This window comes from Mytilus californianus, unplaced genomic scaffold, assembly GCF_021869535.1.
Source record: "Mytilus californianus isolate M0D057914Y unplaced genomic scaffold, xbMytCali1.0.p SCAF_6, whole genome shotgun sequence".
Lineage (NCBI taxonomy): Eukaryota > Metazoa > Mollusca > Bivalvia > Mytilida > Mytilidae > Mytilus > Mytilus californianus.
In genome coordinates, this window is record NW_026262712.1 from 97,201,456 (window position 1) to 97,221,353 (window position 19,898).

General features: G+C 32.9%; 1 protein-coding gene across 1 annotated transcript in view; it reads left to right on the forward strand.

Annotated features, from left to right (window-relative positions):
- The window catches only part of LOC127706680 (uncharacterized), a 64,952-nt gene extending 47,092 nt beyond the window's left edge, over positions 1-17,860 (forward strand). Inside the window, exons 35-51 of the mRNA XM_052211338.1 lie at positions 54-283; positions 1,166-1,319; positions 1,542-1,726; positions 2,540-2,677; positions 3,297-3,471; positions 5,058-5,190; positions 6,637-6,758; positions 7,121-7,260; positions 8,247-8,394; positions 9,798-10,001; positions 10,321-10,545; positions 12,813-13,598; positions 14,085-14,306; positions 14,908-15,003; positions 15,695-16,020; positions 16,899-17,094; positions 17,580-17,860. Coding sequence (XP_052067298.1) covers positions 54-283; positions 1,166-1,319; positions 1,542-1,726; positions 2,540-2,677; positions 3,297-3,471; positions 5,058-5,190; positions 6,637-6,758; positions 7,121-7,260; positions 8,247-8,394; positions 9,798-10,001; positions 10,321-10,545; positions 12,813-13,598; positions 14,085-14,306; positions 14,908-15,003; positions 15,695-16,020; positions 16,899-17,094; positions 17,580-17,860 — 3,761 coding nt within the window. The remainder of the gene's footprint in view (positions 1-53; positions 284-1,165; positions 1,320-1,541; positions 1,727-2,539; positions 2,678-3,296; positions 3,472-5,057; positions 5,191-6,636; positions 6,759-7,120; positions 7,261-8,246; positions 8,395-9,797; positions 10,002-10,320; positions 10,546-12,812; positions 13,599-14,084; positions 14,307-14,907; positions 15,004-15,694; positions 16,021-16,898; positions 17,095-17,579) is intronic.
- Positions 17,861-19,898: the final 2,038 nt, after the last annotated feature.

Sequence of the window (19,898 nt, forward strand, 5' to 3'; positions counted from 1 at the left end):
CTTAATATGATACATTTTTCAGAATAAATACCTAAATGAGAATCTCATTACAGGTTTATGGTCGGAATCCACATCCAATGGTTTTCTAGTCGACACATCAGCTCCTGTTATTAAAACAACACCTACATTCTCTGCTGACTTTGGAATTAAAGGATTGACACAGATTTATAGAACATCTATGAAGGTTGAATGGGCTGTTGATGATGACGAGTCGTTTATAAAAAGACAGTATCTCTCTATCAAATCTCATATTGGAGGAGAATTCATGTTGTCTTCTCTATCAGTATGTTGACATTACAATCTCACATCAAGGGGAGACAACTCATGTTGTCATAACAGTCAGACACTTTTCATCGCAAGCATGTATCTGTAAATTTTTGGGATGATAAGTCACTTGCTGGTTAAAATTGTAGATATATTTCAACCATCTTCTCTACCTGTAGTTTGTGACTACACACAAGTTAGTGCAGTGGGATGAACACTCTTTTACTTATCCATGTCAACATATATATGTACTTTAGAAGAGAGGCGAAAGATACCAAAGGGACGTCCAAACTAAACTGACAACGCCATGGCTAAAAAAGAAAACGACAAACAGACAAACAACAGTACATAAAACAAAACATAGAACTCTAAAGACTGAGCAACACGAACCACATCAAAACTAGGGGTGATCTTAGGTGCTTCGGAAGGGTAAGCAGATCCAGCTACACATGTGGCACCCTACATGTTTTTCACGTAGGTACAAAACCGGTGATAAGTCTAATTCGGTAGTTCACATTCAGGGAAAAGGAGACGGGATTGTAGTTACGACAATTGGAACATATCCTTCGGGAGATAACTCCATTCAAAATACTGTTTTTGCCTGATACACCTTAATGCAATGTTTAATATCAAGATAACAATCAAAATCCTTGCCATTACATAACTCACATCAAAAGTCATATTGTCATCACAGCACGTTTATCCCACAATATCATGTCATCTCTATATAAAAGCTGAACAAAACATATCAAATTATGACTCTACATAGTTTGATCTCATATAGATATTTTTCTTTTCGAGTGGCATTTATTATTTTCTGTTTTAGAGCTATATGAAATATATGAATGACTCATTTTTCAAGTAAATGATACAGCTTATATTTTTCTTGTGCCATTTCTAGGTCAATGGTATAGCCAGGTCCTATGTTTTTTCTGGACTAGATTTACATGATGGAGTCACCTATTATGTGACGTTAATTTCCTGTAACAGTGCTGAGATTTGTATAACTTCTACATCTCAGGGCATGTTTGTAGACAGTACCCCACCGTCTAGAGGTATGTTTTTAAGAACAGTTAGGATTTTGTGATGGAACTATACTATTCATGGATATTTATATGAATATTTATCATTACATCTTAACATGCTGCTGATCATGAACTCTTCCAACAGTGTTAGTATTGTTTTTCTGTTGATTATGTATGTTTGCCATAACAACTGATTATGCTGCTGATCATTAACTCTTACAAAAGTTTTAATATTGTTTCTTTGCTGATTAGGTATGTTTGCCATTACAACTGATCATGCTGCCGATCTTGAACTCCTGAGACATGCTGAAGGATGGATGATCTGGTCACAGAGAGCTATAAATCTGGCCTGGTTAGGCTTCAGTGACCTACATTCTGATATAGACTATTATAAAGTTTCTGTTGGGTCTACTTATATGGGCCAGGATTTAAATGAGGTATGTACACCTAAAATGGGAATGTAATGTGGACCTATTATAAAATGGACGTAGAATAATTATACATAGACCAAGAGAAGACGTGAATGAAGTATGTTTAATAATAACAAGATGAGGTATAATTGCCAATGAGACAACTCTCCACAAGAGACAAAATGACACAGAAATTAACAACTATAGGTCACCATTCGGCCTTCAACAATGAGCAAAGCCCATACCGCATAGTCAGCTATAAAAGGCCTCGAAATGAACAATGCAAAACAATTCAAACGAGAAAAGTGACGGCCTTATTTATGTACAACATAAAGAACGAAAAACAAATATGATACACAGCAACAAACGACAACCACTGAATACAGGCTCCTGACTTTGGACAGGCACATACAGAATGTGGCGGGATTTAATTAGTTTGAAGGCGCCAACCCCCCATAACTTGAGACAGTGGTGTAACAGTACAACATAAAAACAAACAGTTGCCTAATTGTCTCTTGTTTTATGAAAGGAGATGTGGCTGTTAATTTTACCCGTAAGGGAAGGGACACATTTAGATAGAATACAATGATAAATAAGCTATTGAATATCATAAGGACAAGTTGAAATATAGTGCAAAGGTAAATATTTAGTTATAATGTAAAGTAAAGTTTCTCATGTTTTTATAGAAAAATAAGCTGTTTCTTAAATATTGCATTGGTGCGCATGCACGTGGTAGACGTAAAATCTGTAAGGTTTTTTCCTTTACCAGATTGCAAATGATTTCTTTTTAGGAATTTTAGCTACTACATACATATATATACATTTTTGTTTTACTAATAGGATACAGATGCCAAATATTACCATACAAAAACCAATACAGATCATGGTAATGAAGGAAAAGTTCAACTGTTTAAAGTGGAAACCAAAACTTTGACCAACTATGATACACTGTATATATCTGTGTGGGCTGTCAACGGGGTCAGTTTGTTCAGCTAATGATGCTCTTATGTTTAGAAAAAGAATAAATCCTACTTTGCTGATATATATATATATGTATAAAGTATTTCACAGTAACGAAAAAGAAGAAAAAGAAATACAAATCTCATTTTTCAAAATATAAATGTGTTGTGTACAAAATTGTCTTCAATTTGTAGATATTGTTGTTTGATGCAACTCGAGTTTTCCTGAAGATTTAAAAAAAATTCTTTAAAATCAAAATAAATTATTGCAACTCTTGGTTAATCCGGAATTTGAACACTGAATGTTTTTCATTTTAACAAAAATATTACCTGCCTATTGAATAATTCCAGGATGAACCAGGGATGCTTGAAATTTTTTCATCAATTGTTATACCTTCTTATTATGATTTAAAGTACACTGCAATCCTTTCCTTTTATATTATCACAAATAAGTCTTAGAAAACATATTGCATTGTTTTTTCTTACAGTGCAAGTGTTTGTGTGTTGTATACACCATTTTGATAAATGATATTTACAATAGATGTCATACTCAAGTAGCATATTAAGCACTGGAAGACATGGAAGTATTTTGTGTCTAAAATTACTTTAACATGTTAAACCACCAATATGTTTTGCAGGTAGGGATGAGAAGTAAACTTATCCACTCAGCTTTTACAAAAGTACCCGGAGGACCTTTAGACCTAATCAGAAGATGTGATGCCATGTCATGCGATGGACATTGTGTATGTGCTCCGCAAGATCAAAAATGTCCTTTAAATCCAAACTTGATAAGTTGTAATGATGTGTCGGACAGTAAGTATGTCAAGGTCATGTGATGGACATTGTGTATGTGCTCCTCAAGATAACAAATGTCCTTTAAATCCAAATTTTATTAGTTGTAATGATGTGTCGGACAGTAAGTATGTCAAGGTCATGTGATTGACAGTGTGTATGTGCTCCTCAAGATCAAAAATGTCCTTCAAATCCAAACCTTGTTAGTTGAAATGATGTGTCGGACAGTAACTATGTCAAGGTCATGTGATAAACATTGTGTATGGAATCCACGGGATCACAAAGGCTTGTAAATCCAAACATTGTTAGTTGTAATGATGTGTCAGACAGTAACATTTCAAGTTCATGTGATTGATATTGTGTATGTGCTCCACAGGATCATAGTGTGATAAAGATTCAAACCTTATTAGTTCTCATTATGTGTCAGAGAGTAAGTAAGTCAAGGTCATGTGCTGGACATTTTGTATGTGCTCCACTGGATAAAATTTACGTTAAATCCAAACCTTGTTAGTTGTTATGATGTTTCAGACAGTAAGTATGTCAAGGTCATGTGACAGACATAGTGTATGTGCTCCTAAGGATAAAACATTTCCTTTAAATCAAAACCTTATTAGTTGTTATTATGTTTCAGACAGTAAGTATGTCAAGGTCATGTGATAAACATTGTGTATGTGCTCTACGTGATTAAAAATGTCCTTTGTTATGTGACAACCAAAAGTGCCGATTACTGTTTGAGTCAAAGTTAGGATTTCATTTGCAAATGCTCTTTAGGGTGATGTAGCTGTAGTTGCAATTCAGTGTTAAATGCAAAGACATGTTATATATATAAAGGCTTAAACTAAAAACTATACTTCTGCACAATTACATACATACATTCAAAAACGAATATACATTCTGAGTCCCAACCAGAGTAAAGTGAAGTACTTTACATGTGTTTTAATCAAATAGTTTGATGTTATACTGTTGATTCTTGGGTTACCAATAACGTGGATTCCGTGGGTATAATTGACCCACGCAATTTAAATGTTGAAAAAGGACAAACTTTCTATAGGCATATATATGCAAATTTTGAAAAAACACTACAAAATCAAATATCCATGAAAATAAAACCTCTTCTCAATCCACGAAAATTGGTTCCCAAGACAACAAATGAATACACTGTATAAATTATTTGAAATATTCCTGATCATGCAAAGTTGAATTAGATAGCTGTACACTATATAAATGAATAAATAGTTCAGACAGTAAGTATGTCAAGGTCATGTGATAAACATTGTGTATATGCTCTACGTGATTAAAAATGTCCTTTAATTCTTGGTTGTAATGATGTCAAGGTCAAAATGTTGATATTCTGCACAACAGTAGGAAAATAAATTCAAAATATTAACCCAATATACCTAGGAATATGTTGATGATGGGAATAATTTATAAACAAAAACACAATTAGACAAAGGCGCCTTTGATCATGATTGGAAACCAAATATGAATAAACATCATATAATATGGAAGGAACAAGGAAAACTTTTTTTATATATTAAATGGTCTGAGTAAATAGACGAACCTAAGTGTATCTGATTTTGAAAGATTCTTGTTATTTTTTCTTCTAGATAATAACAACAATCTTCTACTGGTTAAAGATAGTAATAGCTATTCTAGTAGTGATCAAGCTGTAACAGCATCTGATAACATATTACGTGGAATGTGGCTTGTGTCCCAAGTACAAGGCATGAAACCTTTATGGTAAGTCAACGGAGAGAACTTTCCATGATCGATTGTAACAGCATCTGATAACATATTACATGGAATGTGGCTTATGTCCCAAGTACAAGGCATGAAACCTTTATGGTAAGTCAAGGGAGAGAACTCTCCATGATCGATTGTAACAGCATCTGATAACATTTTACGTGAAATGTGGCTTGTGTCCCAAGTACAAGGCATGAAACCTTTATGGTAGGTCAATGGAGAGAACTCTCCATGATCGATTGTAACAGCATCAAATGATATATTACGTGGAATGTGGCTTACGTCCAAAGTACAAGTCATGAAACCTTTATGGTACGTCTAGGGAGATAACTCTCCATGATTAAACTGTAATTTGATTTTCCAGGCATGAATGTAAACCTTTATTGTCATTCAAGGGAGATAACTCCAGTCATCAAGATTTTAGAGAATCGCATAATATATTACGTGTAATTTGTGTCACACGTACAAGGCATAAAACCTTTATAATAAGTCAAGTGAAATAACTCCATTATTAAGCTGTAAGAACATTCGATAATGTATTACGTAGAATGTGGATTGTGTCCCAAGTACAAGGGGATAACTCTTTATAACTGATTATGAACATGTATATTGTTAGAATTGTGTCAAATTGTTTACACCTCTAGCAAGAATGAAGTGTTGAAAAAAACTCAATTTGACTCATCTAGCATGAGCGGAATGTTGACTGCACTCAGTTTGACTTTCCAAACATGAATTAGGTATATATTGACTACTCTCAGTGTGACTCCTCTAGCGTGAATGGAGTGTTGCCTACCCTCAGTTTGACTTCTCTAGCATGAATGAAGTGTTGACTGTACTCAGTTTGGCTTCTCTACCATGAATGGAATGTTGACCACCCTAAGATTGACTTCTTTAGCGTGAGAGGAATGTTGAATGCACTCAGTTTGACTTTTCTAGCATGAATGGAGTGTTGACTACGCTCATTTTGACTTCTCTAGCATGAATGGAGTGTTGACTGCACTCAGTGTGACTTCTCTAGCATGAATGGAGTGTTGGCTACCCTCAGTTTGACTTCTTTGGCATGAATGGAGTGTTGACTACCCTCATTTTGACTCTCTAGCATGAATGGAGTGTTGACTTTACTAAGTTTGACTACTCTCAGTTTGAATCCTTGAGCATGAATAAAGTTTTGACTAAACTCAGTTTGACTTCATAAGCATGACAGGAGTGTTGACTTCACTCAATTTTAATCCGCTAGCATAAATGAAGTGTTTCTTAGATCAGTAATACAGTATTTCCTTTCTAAAATTTCTTATGGTATATACAGTTTAAGTCTATTGCAGTTATGAATGAAATGCAAACTGAACTCAGTTTGACTCCATATCAGGCTTTAATGGAGTGATAATTTAATTCTGTTTTTATTGCATGTTTGAATGCAATGTTAGCTTTACTCAGTTTTTGTAGGTATGAATGGAGTGTTGGTTACACTTTGTTTGATTTCCCATCTGGTATATATGATCCTGTGGAAGAAAAGGTTTGGCAAGATGGCGGTCAGCTTAAGGACTGTGTTTTTTCTACTAAACCTGGTTAGTTTTAGAAGTTTTAGACTTAATACTTTATCAATTATTGGATAGTTGTTTATAAACATTGAAAAAGCTAAGAAGACATTTTTTCTGATTAAAAAGAAATGACAATATATTTTATTTTTATTTTGAAACTAAAACATACCTTGTTTATATCTTGATATTGGTATTCAAAGTGTCTTTTCAAAGTGAAAACATTTCTGATATTAAAATAAAAGTTTCACCAATGATCCATGAAAATGAAGTCAAGGACCAAAAACCGATAAATTACAGAGGAAAATGATGCATAGACTTAAATTAAGACCATTCTATTAAACAAGTATAAAGATATCCACTATTTGACAATATAGTTTTATTTGTTTCAGGTGATAAATTGGAGAATACTTTGACTTACTCTGTGTTTGTGAGAATATGGTACTCAGCAGATAAGTATGCTGTTTTTAAATCGAATGGAATAGTTGTAATGGGACAAGCTCCTGTGTTAGCTTCTGTTAGAGGAAAAGCTGTGAGTTTGTTAGAGACACAGACTAGGGGATATGGTTATTTGCATGGTATTATGGTTAGATAAGTATGGTGAAACGGGTGTTATGTGACAACCAAAAGTGCCGATTACTGTTTGAGTCAAAGTTAGGATTTCATTTGCAAATGCTCTTTAGGGTGATGTAGCTGTAGTTGCAATTCAGTGTTAAATGCAAAGACATGTTATATATATAAAGGCTTACACTAAAAACTATACTTCTGCACAATTACATACATACATTCAAAAACGAATATACATTCTGAGTCCCAACCAGAGTAAAGTGAAGTACTTTACATGTGTTTTAATCAAATAGTTTGATGTTATACTGTTGATTCTTGGGTTACCAATAACGTGGATTCCGTGGGTATAATTGACCCACGCAATTTAAATGTTGAAAAAGGACAAACTTTCTATAGGCATATATATGCAAATTTTGAAAAAACACCACAAAATCAAATATCCATGAAAATAAAACCTCTTCTCAATCCACGAAAATTGGTTCCCAAGACAACAAATGAATACACTGTAAACTTTATTTGATACATTCCTGATCATGCAAAGTTGAATTAGATAGCTGTACACTATATAAATGAATAAATAGTTTATTAGAGTGCAACCTGAATATATACAATATAATGTACATTGAGTATATTACCATAATGATTCAGTCAGAAAAATAGGCTAATGATGCACTATCATGTTTTAACTTTAGAAATAACAGATATAAGAAAATTTATTTAAAATTATATCAGTATCAAGCATGGACTTGCACCAACTGAGATTGATGCAGTTGATTATGAACATAGGATGTTGTGGCATAGACACATCTTGTTTTATGAATAGGTCAAGAATGGGAATGCCAGTGATTCAAAAATGAAATAATCAAAAGTATACTAGTATAGTGTTTCAAACAGGCAATATGTTTATATCATAGGCGGCAAGAAATTTATAAATAATCTTGTCTCTTAAAGGTTATAGAAAAAATAAGAGGAACTACTGTCAAGGACACAGACTTCATGCAGATAGGCAGACCTATAACCTTTGACTGGAACAGTAAATTCCTGGAGTATGATAAAACTATAGAGAAATACAGTATTTATCTAAGTACTTTCCCAGGAGGTGAGTTGAGACTAGAACAACTAATTCTTGGAGTGTGATAAGGCTACAGATAAATACAGTTTTTATCTTAGTACTGTCCAAGGAAGTGATTTAAATATCGAGTAGTTAATTTCTGGTGTATGACGAATCTATTTAATCTGCAACAAACTGTGCTATTTGCGAAGTCAACCGTATATTCATTTGTGATAAAGTCACTGGCCGTATATTGCCTTGTTTGTAACGTTGACTATGCATTTTGTTGAGTTTTATATAAATCGTCAATAAAGAATACAGATTCATATATTTTTGAGTCTTCACTTCAAATTAAATAAAATGATTGTTTTTTACCCAATATATTTCATTTGGTACAGTTGTAAGAGCTTCATTATAACTGAAAAACCATACATTGTCACGAAATATCAGTTAATTTGAACTCCCCTCAATAAGAAATGTGACGCATAGCCTTGCATTCTACCTGTTTCTAAATTATAAGTTTTTTATGTATAAATTTTAAATTTTGAGACTATGTATTGTCATTTTAAATATGTAAAGAAATTCAGAATTTTTAGCATGCTCAGGGGCGGATCCAGGTCAGGATTTTAGGTTAGGGGAGCGAAAACTTGAAATTTCGCCGAGCGAAGCGAGTCAAAAATGTTTTTGAGGTAAAATTATCGAAATATTTTTTATTAAGCTGAGGACAACCCATGCTTTGCAAATTTTAGGGGGGAGGAGCACGCCCGCCACGCCCCCGCCTGAATCAGCCCCTGATGCTTATCATCACAAACAACACTAAGAGCAGTGCCAATATAAAATGTGTTTGTAATAGTTGTCAGTAGGAAATTTTTGATGACCCCAGCTACAAACATTAATAAATGTTCGATTGGTTTTTCTATACAATTCTTAAAGCTGTTGTCAAAAGATACTAAAACCGATCAAATTTAATTCAAATATCCTCTCTAACCACACGCACACTTAATAAATTATGGAACAACATAAATTTAAATCGACCTATAGTGATTAGTTAGACAGAAATGGCTGAAAATGAAATCAGACTTATTATAGAGTTAATGTTTATATAGTACGTGTGTTAGCTTTTTCCTTTTGTACATCTACTGGTTATTAAAATCAACACACCTACTGAACCAACTCTGTATTTTATTTTATTTTCATTCATGATTAGCCTAGATGTTTTACATAAGAATATTTGTTTTGAATCAACAGGATTATAAAAAAATCTATCAGCGAAAAAATACAAAAATGAAAAGCTTTGTTGAGTGTATCAACAACCTGAAAACTAATTCAAATCTATTCCAGAATCCTGCATAATCCTTTTCAGTATCATTTGAAAAAAATATATAAGTTAGTCTGACTATTATCAGTCAGCTTTCCAGTATGAATTTGAGATGTCTGTTTTTACATTTTAGGACACGATATCCTTAGAGTAGCACATGACATTCCCGGAACAGACCAACAGTTTAACATGACGGGTCTACAACTAACACCTGGTGTAGTCCATTACACAAACGTTATAGCCTATAATTATGCTGGAGCCCACACAACAGCAACATCAGATGGTTTTGTTGTTGACTATACACTACCTAAGTCAGGAATTGTTTATGATGGACTAGGTAAGTTGTGGAAGAATTTCCTTCATAACAGCCATGCCTTATTTGTTGTAACTGATTGAACCTGACCAAAAGGCATTTGTGAATATAAATCAGGTGTTTCTGGTATATGTTGTTGCATATAGATAATTTGTTAGAAATAGGTTTAGGTATACTGTTTAGGATGACTTTCTTTTAATGACATTATCCCCATTGTCTAGTGCGTGATGTTTGCACGTTCAAAGTGATTCTAGTTAATCTTATAAATGAACGGTTTGTCTTGGATTAATTGCAACTGATTTAAGCAATTGTTTGTGCATTTATACGCATTTGTCCTTTTTAGGAAGTACAGATTTAGAGTATATGAATTCCTCTGATTCTGTGTCTGCACACTGGCATGGATTTACAGATACAGAATCTGGTTTAGCAACAAACTATTGGTGCTTTGGAACAAGAACATATGTAAACAACAGGAAACGAGACAAGACAGAATGTAGTGTACTGGGGTGGACAAATGCTGGTTTACATGTTTCTGCTTCTAGTAATATGTCTACTGAAATACCCCAAGGTAACAGTTTATACCTTCTAGTAATATATCTACTGAAATGCCCCAAGGTAACAGTTTATACCTTCTAGTAAAGGTAACAGTTTATACCTTCTAGTAAAGGTAACAGTTTATACCTTCTAGTAATATAGCTACTGAAATACCCCAAGGTAACAGTTTATACCTTCTAGTCATATATCTACTAAAACACCCCAATGTAGAAGTGTATACCAATTAGTAAAATGTCTACTGAAATACCCAAGATAACAGTTTCTTATCATGTAATATATTTACTGAAAAACCCAAAGGTTACAGTTTATATTTCAGATTTTTATTAAGGAAAGTACCCAACTCTCTTTGTAACTCGGATTTGTTTTTTTTTTCTCAATCGATTTATGAATTTCGAATAGCGGTATACTACTGTTGCCTTTATTTATTCATCATTATATATTAGATGTGGTATGATTGCAAATGAGACAACTATCCCCAAAAGTTCAAATAAAGTAGGCGTAAGCTTGCTGTTCGGTGTGAGCCGAGGCTCCGTGTTGAAAGCTGTACTTTGAACTAAAATGGTTTACTTTTTACAAATTGTGACTTGGATGGAGAGTTGTCTCATACCACATCTTCTTATATCTATGTAAGCAATTAGAGGCAACCATATGGCCTCCAATACCATAATGTCGGCTATAAAAGGCCTGGACATGAAAATATGAAACAATTCAATTGAGATAACTCACCGTCTAAATATTTATAACAAAACAATTAACGAAAAACAAATATGACAGATATAATCCAACGACAACCACTGAACTAAAGGTTTCTGACTATGGATAAGCACATAAAGAATGTGGCGCGGTTAAACAATTTCGAAGGCGCCAACCCTCTTCTAACCTGCGATAGTGGTGTAACGGCACACCATAAGCACAAACTATAAAAATTAGTCGAAAAGTGCCAACTCATCAGATCGATACAAAGCAGAAAACATCTAACAAAATTACAGACCGGACGTGGCCGGGAATTCATAAATTCATCACAAAAAGGACACAAAGAACAGATATGAGTGTATTCTTTGTTACTTACAACTAGTTCAATACCAAAAACAATTAATACAGACATCATGCATTTAAAACTAAAATATAAATCTGTGCACATCCAACAACGATTAGATAAAGTGTGAAGATGTCATTAACATTCAGAGAAATACATGATCTTGTGCAATGCCAAAAGATAGGTATCAACACATTGTAGAACCGTTAAGGTGCATATGTGTAGAACAATATCATTTAGTCTGGTTTTAATTTATTGATAACAAAATCAATATTTATACCACTGAAAACAATATTCAAAGATCTAAATACAGTGTTCAATTGGTAACATTTTAGAATAAGTTTATCTAAAAGATTGATAGGTTTACCCGCATCATATCTCCATTTCTTGACTCGGTAAACAACATCACCATAAAAATTAGGATGACCTATTCTGCTTGGAATAGGTCTTAAACAGGTACACCCAAACCTTCAAACCAAATATCTGTATCTATGCAAGAATCTTTTTTAAGGGATTAAGTACTTTGTTGTAACGAAATCACTTACTTAATAATTTACCAGTTTTGCAAAGATTACGCTCATTGAAATCCAAAAGTCACGACAGACAGGGTCCTAGCGAACGAGTTGGAATATATAAACACCATTAATCGACGCCAATAGATCATAAACATCGTCCAAAAAAGGAAAATTAAAACAATAGGGAATGATTGGTGTGTATGCTGTAATATTTATAGGTTGCATTTCTGTAAATATAGACAATACAATTTCCCATAGGAACTCCTTTTACGGCTAAAACTGTACCACTTTTACTATGAAGTTTCGAAAAAAATTATATCCTAGAATGGAAAGCTCATATGCACTACTATTTTTTCAAAGGTCAAAATATAGGGCTGCGCGGCATATTTTCAACATGTATATGCCCCGAACTTCTAAGAGTTTAAACTTGTACTTAAATTCTGTACTACCCCTACCTTCACTTTTGGTCTCCCTCAGAATTAAAGGCTGCCGCTATATTTTTTTATTTATACTGGTAACATTTCCAAGTTATGTCTCTATGAGATGAAACAGAGATCATATCTGGGAACCAGTACGTAAACAAAACAATTTATCTATGAATATTATATATCTGCCTAAAAGATGCGTGGTTTGTGAAACAGCTGTATTTACCAAGTGCAACCTGTACTGAATATTTCTGAATCCAAGAAGATTTCATAAGATTAAAAGTGTTTTGTTTTTGTTTTTCAGGAACAAGATTATATGCAAAAGTCTATTCTGTTGATAACGCTGGGCTGAAGTCGGACATTGTTGTATCAGATGGTGCCGTCATTGACAAAACTCCTCCCGTTCCTGAAAAGTTCATTCATGTTATTGAAAATCTTGGCAACAATACATCATTTGAAAACACAAGTGGAGATGTTATTATGTTTGAAAATGTTACTTCTATTGATATTTGTATGGTTTCTACTAGTTACCACCCATTGTCATGGATACCATCACCTTTTACGTGTATGGCTGTGGTATCTTCTGATGTTAATTTAGCCAAAGATGGACGATATTTTTTGTTCATTAGAGGAAATGTGCACCAAGAATTACCACAAGTTATTGCTGGACAGCTTTACAGAGTTTCCTTCTTCAGTAGTCATTTGTCAATAACAGACTCAGTGGCTGCCAATAAAGAAGGATTTATACAATTTGGTGATGGAGAAAGACTGGTGTTTTTAATTTACACTAAAAGTTATCGTAAAGATGGACATGGAATTAGTTCAGACCGTGAGGAAATTTCCTGGCATACACACCATTTCTATTTCAGACCGACAGAGAATGCTGTGAATATCACAATAGGAAGTATGGACATGACTACAGGGATATTTGTAGATGACCTTTCTGTACAGAAAGTGAACTTAACAACAGGTGCTACAAGTGGCCATGTGCTTGGTCATGTTGTTTATTTGCATAAATGGAGTTCTATCCATGGGTCCTGGAGTTTCTCTGATCCAGATTCTCCTATCATTGATTACACATGGGCTATAGGTAAGTACTTGTGAAGTGTTGAACTCATTAACTTTGTTCATGTTGTAGGTTATGCAGAGGGAGGTTCACAGATCCAACTATTTAGAAGTGTTGACCTGATTAACTTTGTTTATGTTGTAGTTTAGGCAGAGGGAAGAACACAGATTCAACCATTCAGACGTCTGAGACTGATTATATTTGTTTATGTTGTAGGTTATACAGAGGGGGATAGACAGACCCAACAATTCAGAACGGTTGAACTGATTTACTTTGTTTTTGTTGTAGGTTATTCAGAGGGAGGAACACATATTCAACCATTCGGACGTGTGGGACTGATTTACTTTCTTTATGTTGTAGGTTATACATAGAAAGGAACATAGATCTAACAATTCAGAAGCGTTGGATTGATTAACTTTGTTTTTTGTTGTTGTTGTGATTAGGCAGAGGGAGGTAAACAGGTCCAATCATTCAGAAGTGTGGGAATGATTAACTTTGTTTATGTTGCAGGTTATGCAGAGGGAGGTACACAGATCCAACCATTTAGAAGTGCTGGACTGATGAACTTTGGCTATAACAACAATGTAACCCTGGTACATAACACCTTTATTTATGTGACAGCTATAGCCACTAATGCTGCAGGATTGAGGGGCATATCATATTCTGATCCCATACTGGTAGATCTGACACCACCTGATATTAAATATATTAATGATGGTAGAGGTATGTTAAGTTTAAAAGACACATAATTTGGATGTGGCATTGAAAATTGATTATCACCAAAAGTTATCTGCATTCTTTTTGTAACTTAGATGTCGTATATTATTTTGTATCTTTATACTTTTGAACACAATTATTGGAAGACTCAATGTTATAGTTAACTTATAAATAAGAATAATTCACAAGTATTTAAACAGCTGAAAGAAGTGATTGCTTTTCATAATAACAGTCATAAACTATATGGAAGAGTAGATGCTTTCAGGAGTTCATTTTTTGTCCCTAAAGAGGATGAGTAAAATTGCAATTATGTCTTTTACTAAAAACATGTATGTGTTTCACACATTTGTCTCTTTTACTTTAAAACTACAAGAAAAAAAAATGGTTTTAACGATTTTCATTAAGAAATAGAACTGTGTTAAACTCATTTTGTTTTTAAATAAATGGCTTAAAATGATATTTATTTAAAATTTATCCCCATGCCACTCATTATATATTTTGAATGCCCTCCTAAACAATATCAGAAATACAAGAACATTATACAATTTATTACTGTACTAAATTGTTTTTGTCTTTGTTTTGTGACGTAATTTCTTACCAGTTTTTCTGCTGACAGGTGCTGACGAGGATTCCTGGACGTTTAATCAAGTTGTTGCAAACTGGGAAGTAGATGACTTGGAATCTAGTATTAAGTTCTGTAAATGGGCAATTGGTAAGATTTAGTCATCTGATATTTGTGAAATGGTTAAACACACAGTAAAACAAAATATATAATTTCAACTTACAGTAACATTAAAAGGGTGGCTTGGAGGAACTAATTAACCTTAGTTGGCTTAGATTGTCACTGGAACTTGTATATTCGAGTTCACAATTATACATTATTATGATATATTATGATAAAGTAGAAAACATACTGCTAATTAAGGAGCTATGTAACAATACAATGAATTAATGATTTCATGAAACAATTACTTAGATTTTGGTCAAGTTTGAAACAGCTAGAATGTAGTATACAGGACTTTTAGTTTCTCGAAATCGTGTAATATTATGTTTGTTTATTTACAGATTTCAGGTAACAGGTGTACTCCTTACTTTACACAGCAACTTAAACTTCATCAGGATAATACTATGTTTGAATATTTACAGGCTACACACCAGTAAACATATGTACTATCTACTTTACACTGCAGTGTAACTTCATTAGGCTAAAGCAGCGTTTTTATATTTACAGGCTACACACCGAGAAACATGTATATTCGTTACTTTACACTGCAGTGTAACTTCATCAGACGACAGTTGCGTTCGTAGTTCGTATATTTACATCTACACACCAGGAAACATATGTACTCGCTACTTTAAACTGAAAACATTATTAGGCTAATATTGTGTTTGTATATTTACAGGTTACGCACCAGGTAAAACAGACTTGCTTGTTTACACTGAAATATCAGCTTCACCAGCCTCGATGGAATTTGATTACAATTTTTTAGAAGGGTATACCATCTACACCACCCTCAGCTGTGAGAACAATGCCGGTCTTACTTACTCTTTATCTACTGATGGTGTTCAAATCTCAAACACACCACCATCCATATCCACAGTAGAAATGGAAGTTCTTTCCCTGTCATATACAGAGTACAACCCTCGAGACTGGTACCTAGGTCTGACAGATACATTGAGAATAAAATGGTCTGGATTTACAGATAGCATTGGTGTGGAAACATACAAGGTAACTTTAGTATGATCATCAGAGTTTACACAAAGTCTAAATTTTATAAAATTTGTTAAAAGTTTTAATGTAAATATTGTTTGAAGTTTTCAATGTAAAAAAGTAATGTAACATAATCTAATGATATGCTACAATGTTATACCCAACCCCTGCAAACACCAAAAGCTATATATATATAAAATTATAGAAGTACATGTGGATAATTTCCTATCCAACTGTATTTAAAAAAAAACATCATTTTGGAATAAAACATGATTTATATCTTAAAAGACTGGTTGCAGACATATAATAAAACGTTTAAAAAATTGAATAAATGTTAAGAGAAATGCTAGAAATGTTTTTCAAAACAAAATTGATATAGCTTCAACAATGATCCACAACTATGCATATGAATACAAAAACATGATTAAAAATGATATGTAAAATAACGGGAGATAATCAAGATCATGTTCACAGTTTAATAAACACTATCTATTCAAAAATCTTTGGAAGTAATGTGTTCTGTCAGTAATACCACATGGTAGTGTTTATGTCAAGCTCTTCGCATCAACATCACTTTTTTTCAGTCTATCTGCAAGATTTCCCTAATTTGTTTTTGCACACAGTTGTTTTTAATAATGAACAAGCATCATGATCTTTTACGACATTTTGCTGAAACTTTTAATCATGTCAATATTTTCACTGTGTTTGGATGCTAACGTTGCGATTATTTCTAACTTAAAACCAACTTATTGCTTGTTGATACTTATTTCACATTAACCCTTAGACTTCATGTCAGTTTATTTTCATGACTTTTTGCTTGTTAATAGTTAGCTAACGGTATTTCATTCTATTTCCCTTTAGAATAGGACTGCCATTACAATATTATTATATTTCAGGTAAATTATCCTGGACAGAAGTCAGAGTCTATGTTTTTCCCAGCAAAACAGGAAGTATTATACACTCACTTCACAAAGATGTCACTAATAGATGATAAACACGATGTGTCTTCACAAGCTATGAATAAACTTTTCCTTAGATCATTGTTTGTTACCACTTATGTAACTGTTCAGACTGCAGTTCCCCTAGTAGATAGTAAGTACAGATATATATTGTTTTAAAAATATGTTTTTATAATTTTTTTTTATTTGAAAGAATAATTGAAATGTTACTTACATGAAATATTTGTCATTCTTAAATGCTTAATTTTCAAAACTTCTCAGCTGAATACATTAAGAGATGAATGTTTCAAATAATATTTTCAAAGATTATCATGGTTTTGTGATAAACTTGAAACCAGAAGGTTTTATTAAATTTGCTTCACAATATATGCAAACATTCTGGTTTAGTAAGCCACTTGAAATTTTTTAAATATTTGAGAGATTGGAGGCAATTATATTTTTCGGCTGTGTCTGTGATTATATCTGTCTGTTAATCCATCCATTTGTCCGTCATGTATTTTATCCAGATTTCATATTTCTCCGAACATGGAATGCAATATGATGATCCGGGCTAGTTTTTTCTATTGACATTTTTTGCTTTGTATATTATGTTATCTCTTAAACTTTATTGTTTTCCAGATTCAAAGAGCCTTTATTTTTCTTACCTTAACAATGAAGTAGTTGTGTCGTGGGGAAACATATTCACCTCTGACCATTCACTTTATTATGAGATATCGGCTGGATCATTCCAGAGTGGTGCCAACATTATACAGTGGCAGTTTACAAACCAGTCGAGTATCACATTTGGTATACCAGCAACAGTTAAGGCAGAGACTGGTACAGCTATCTATGTTAATGTTAGGGCCATTTCTGTAGGAGGATACTATGCACAGAAAGCAGGAAGTTTTAAACTGCCATAAATTGGTCAGGGGTTGGAAATATAAGTATGTTTCAATAAAATAAAATTCTGATCGTTTAACATACAATTTAAGTCCAGAGTAAATTAAGCCAATTTTATCTTCTACTGTGGATTCATTATTATTTGTGGGATACAATTTCCGTGGATTTCAAGGTTAAGGGTCACCCATGAATTTAAAGTGTAACTAAGTTTAATTTTTCTATGGGTTTGTGTTGCTAATCTACAAAAATACAAGTTTTTCTCAATCCAAGAAAATAGGAACTTACGAAAATCAAGGAATCAACGGCATTCTATCAAGCAAAATATATATGAAGATACATTTAAATTTCCTATAGTGGATCTGCTTTTGTTTGATACATTTTATATATACTTCCTTACTGTTAAAATATTCAGAAGTAATTAGCCAAGGACACATAATACTGTATTTTGTAGTTTCTGATATGTTTTCTTATACAAATTGTGTTTGACATTACAGTGGTGATGATCAGGAACACTTCTCAAAAGTTTTTTTTTCCACTTTCGCATTACACTTCACTAAAGAAACATAACTAACTCCTACCCAGGAAAGAGAGACACATTATATATTGCCAACCAGTAGAAAACATTTATTCTAACGTCATAGGAGCTATGATTATATGTGATAGCCCTAATATCTTATATGTTTTTATGTTTCCTAAGGATAATCATGATAATGGTTACCACTGTATATTTTTTTTACTTGTTGATTGATTATTATTTGATTGGTGTTCACGAATCTTTATTATACATATACAATTCGACAATCACTAAAAACTGTGTGAAGAAAGTTGATATCCTGTATAAATTGGTCTTGTAATCATTTGAGAACAGTCTCTCCGAGTGTCCTATTATTTGTGATTATAAATCCATTTGTCATGTACATTTTTGGTTGGCAGTTTAAACAGTTTTGATTCATAGACATTTTGAGGAAAAACAAAAGTAACATAGGTTTTGTTGAAAGTTAAGGACCAATTAGACAATGTTCTGTTGTTGTTTTTTATATAGATAGAATGTCTAAAAACTTCAGACAGATCAGGAAATTGAAAGATTGCCGTATATAAACTTTTTGTTATATTATGTTAAATACTATCATATGTCTGTGATATTTTGAATTGCCTAACTTTATTATCCCTTTATAAAATGATTTTAAATAGTTTTGTTTGAAATAATTTGAATTTCCCAATTCTAATTCCCTGATGAAATGATTTTGAAGTCCTTTGTGGGTAATATTTTGGAATTTCCCAATTTAATTCCCCTGTGAACTGATTTTGAAGTCCTTTGTTGGTAATATTTTGAAATTTCCCAATTTTGATTACCCTATGAAATGATTTTGAAGTCCTTTGTTGGTAATATTTTGAAATTTCCCAATTTTGATTCCCCTATGAAATGATTTTGATGTCCTTTGTTGGTAATATTTTGGAATTTCCCAATTTTAATTCCCCTATGAATTGATTTTGAAGTCCGTTGTTGGTAATATTTTGGAATTTCCCAATTTTAATTCCCCTATAAATTGATTTTGAAGTCCTTTGTTGGTACTATTTTGGAATGTCCCTGTTTTAATTCCCCTATGAAATGATTTCGAAGTCCTTTGTTGGTGATATTTTGGAATTTCCCAGTTTTAATTGTCCTATGAAATGATTTTGAAGTCCTTTGTTGGGAATATTTTGGAATTTCCCAATTTTATACCCCTATGAAATGATTTTATAGATGTATGTTATATCTTTAAAGTGATTTTATCAGTATTGTTTGTGAATAGTTCTTTTATAATCTTTAATTTTATTTTGGTTTTTTTAGTTTGCCGTCCAAATACACAATATGTCTTTAAATTATTGAAAAATGTTCTGGTATAACCTTTGTAATGACTAAATGCGACAAAATTAAATATATCTTTTTTCAAGGTTCAGTGTATATTTTTGCGAGCAGAAATGGTTGTATACATGTACATCTATAAGAGTATGCTAACAGAATATTCTAATGTTAGTAACAGGACAACAGTATTCTGTACAATTTTGTCTATCGTC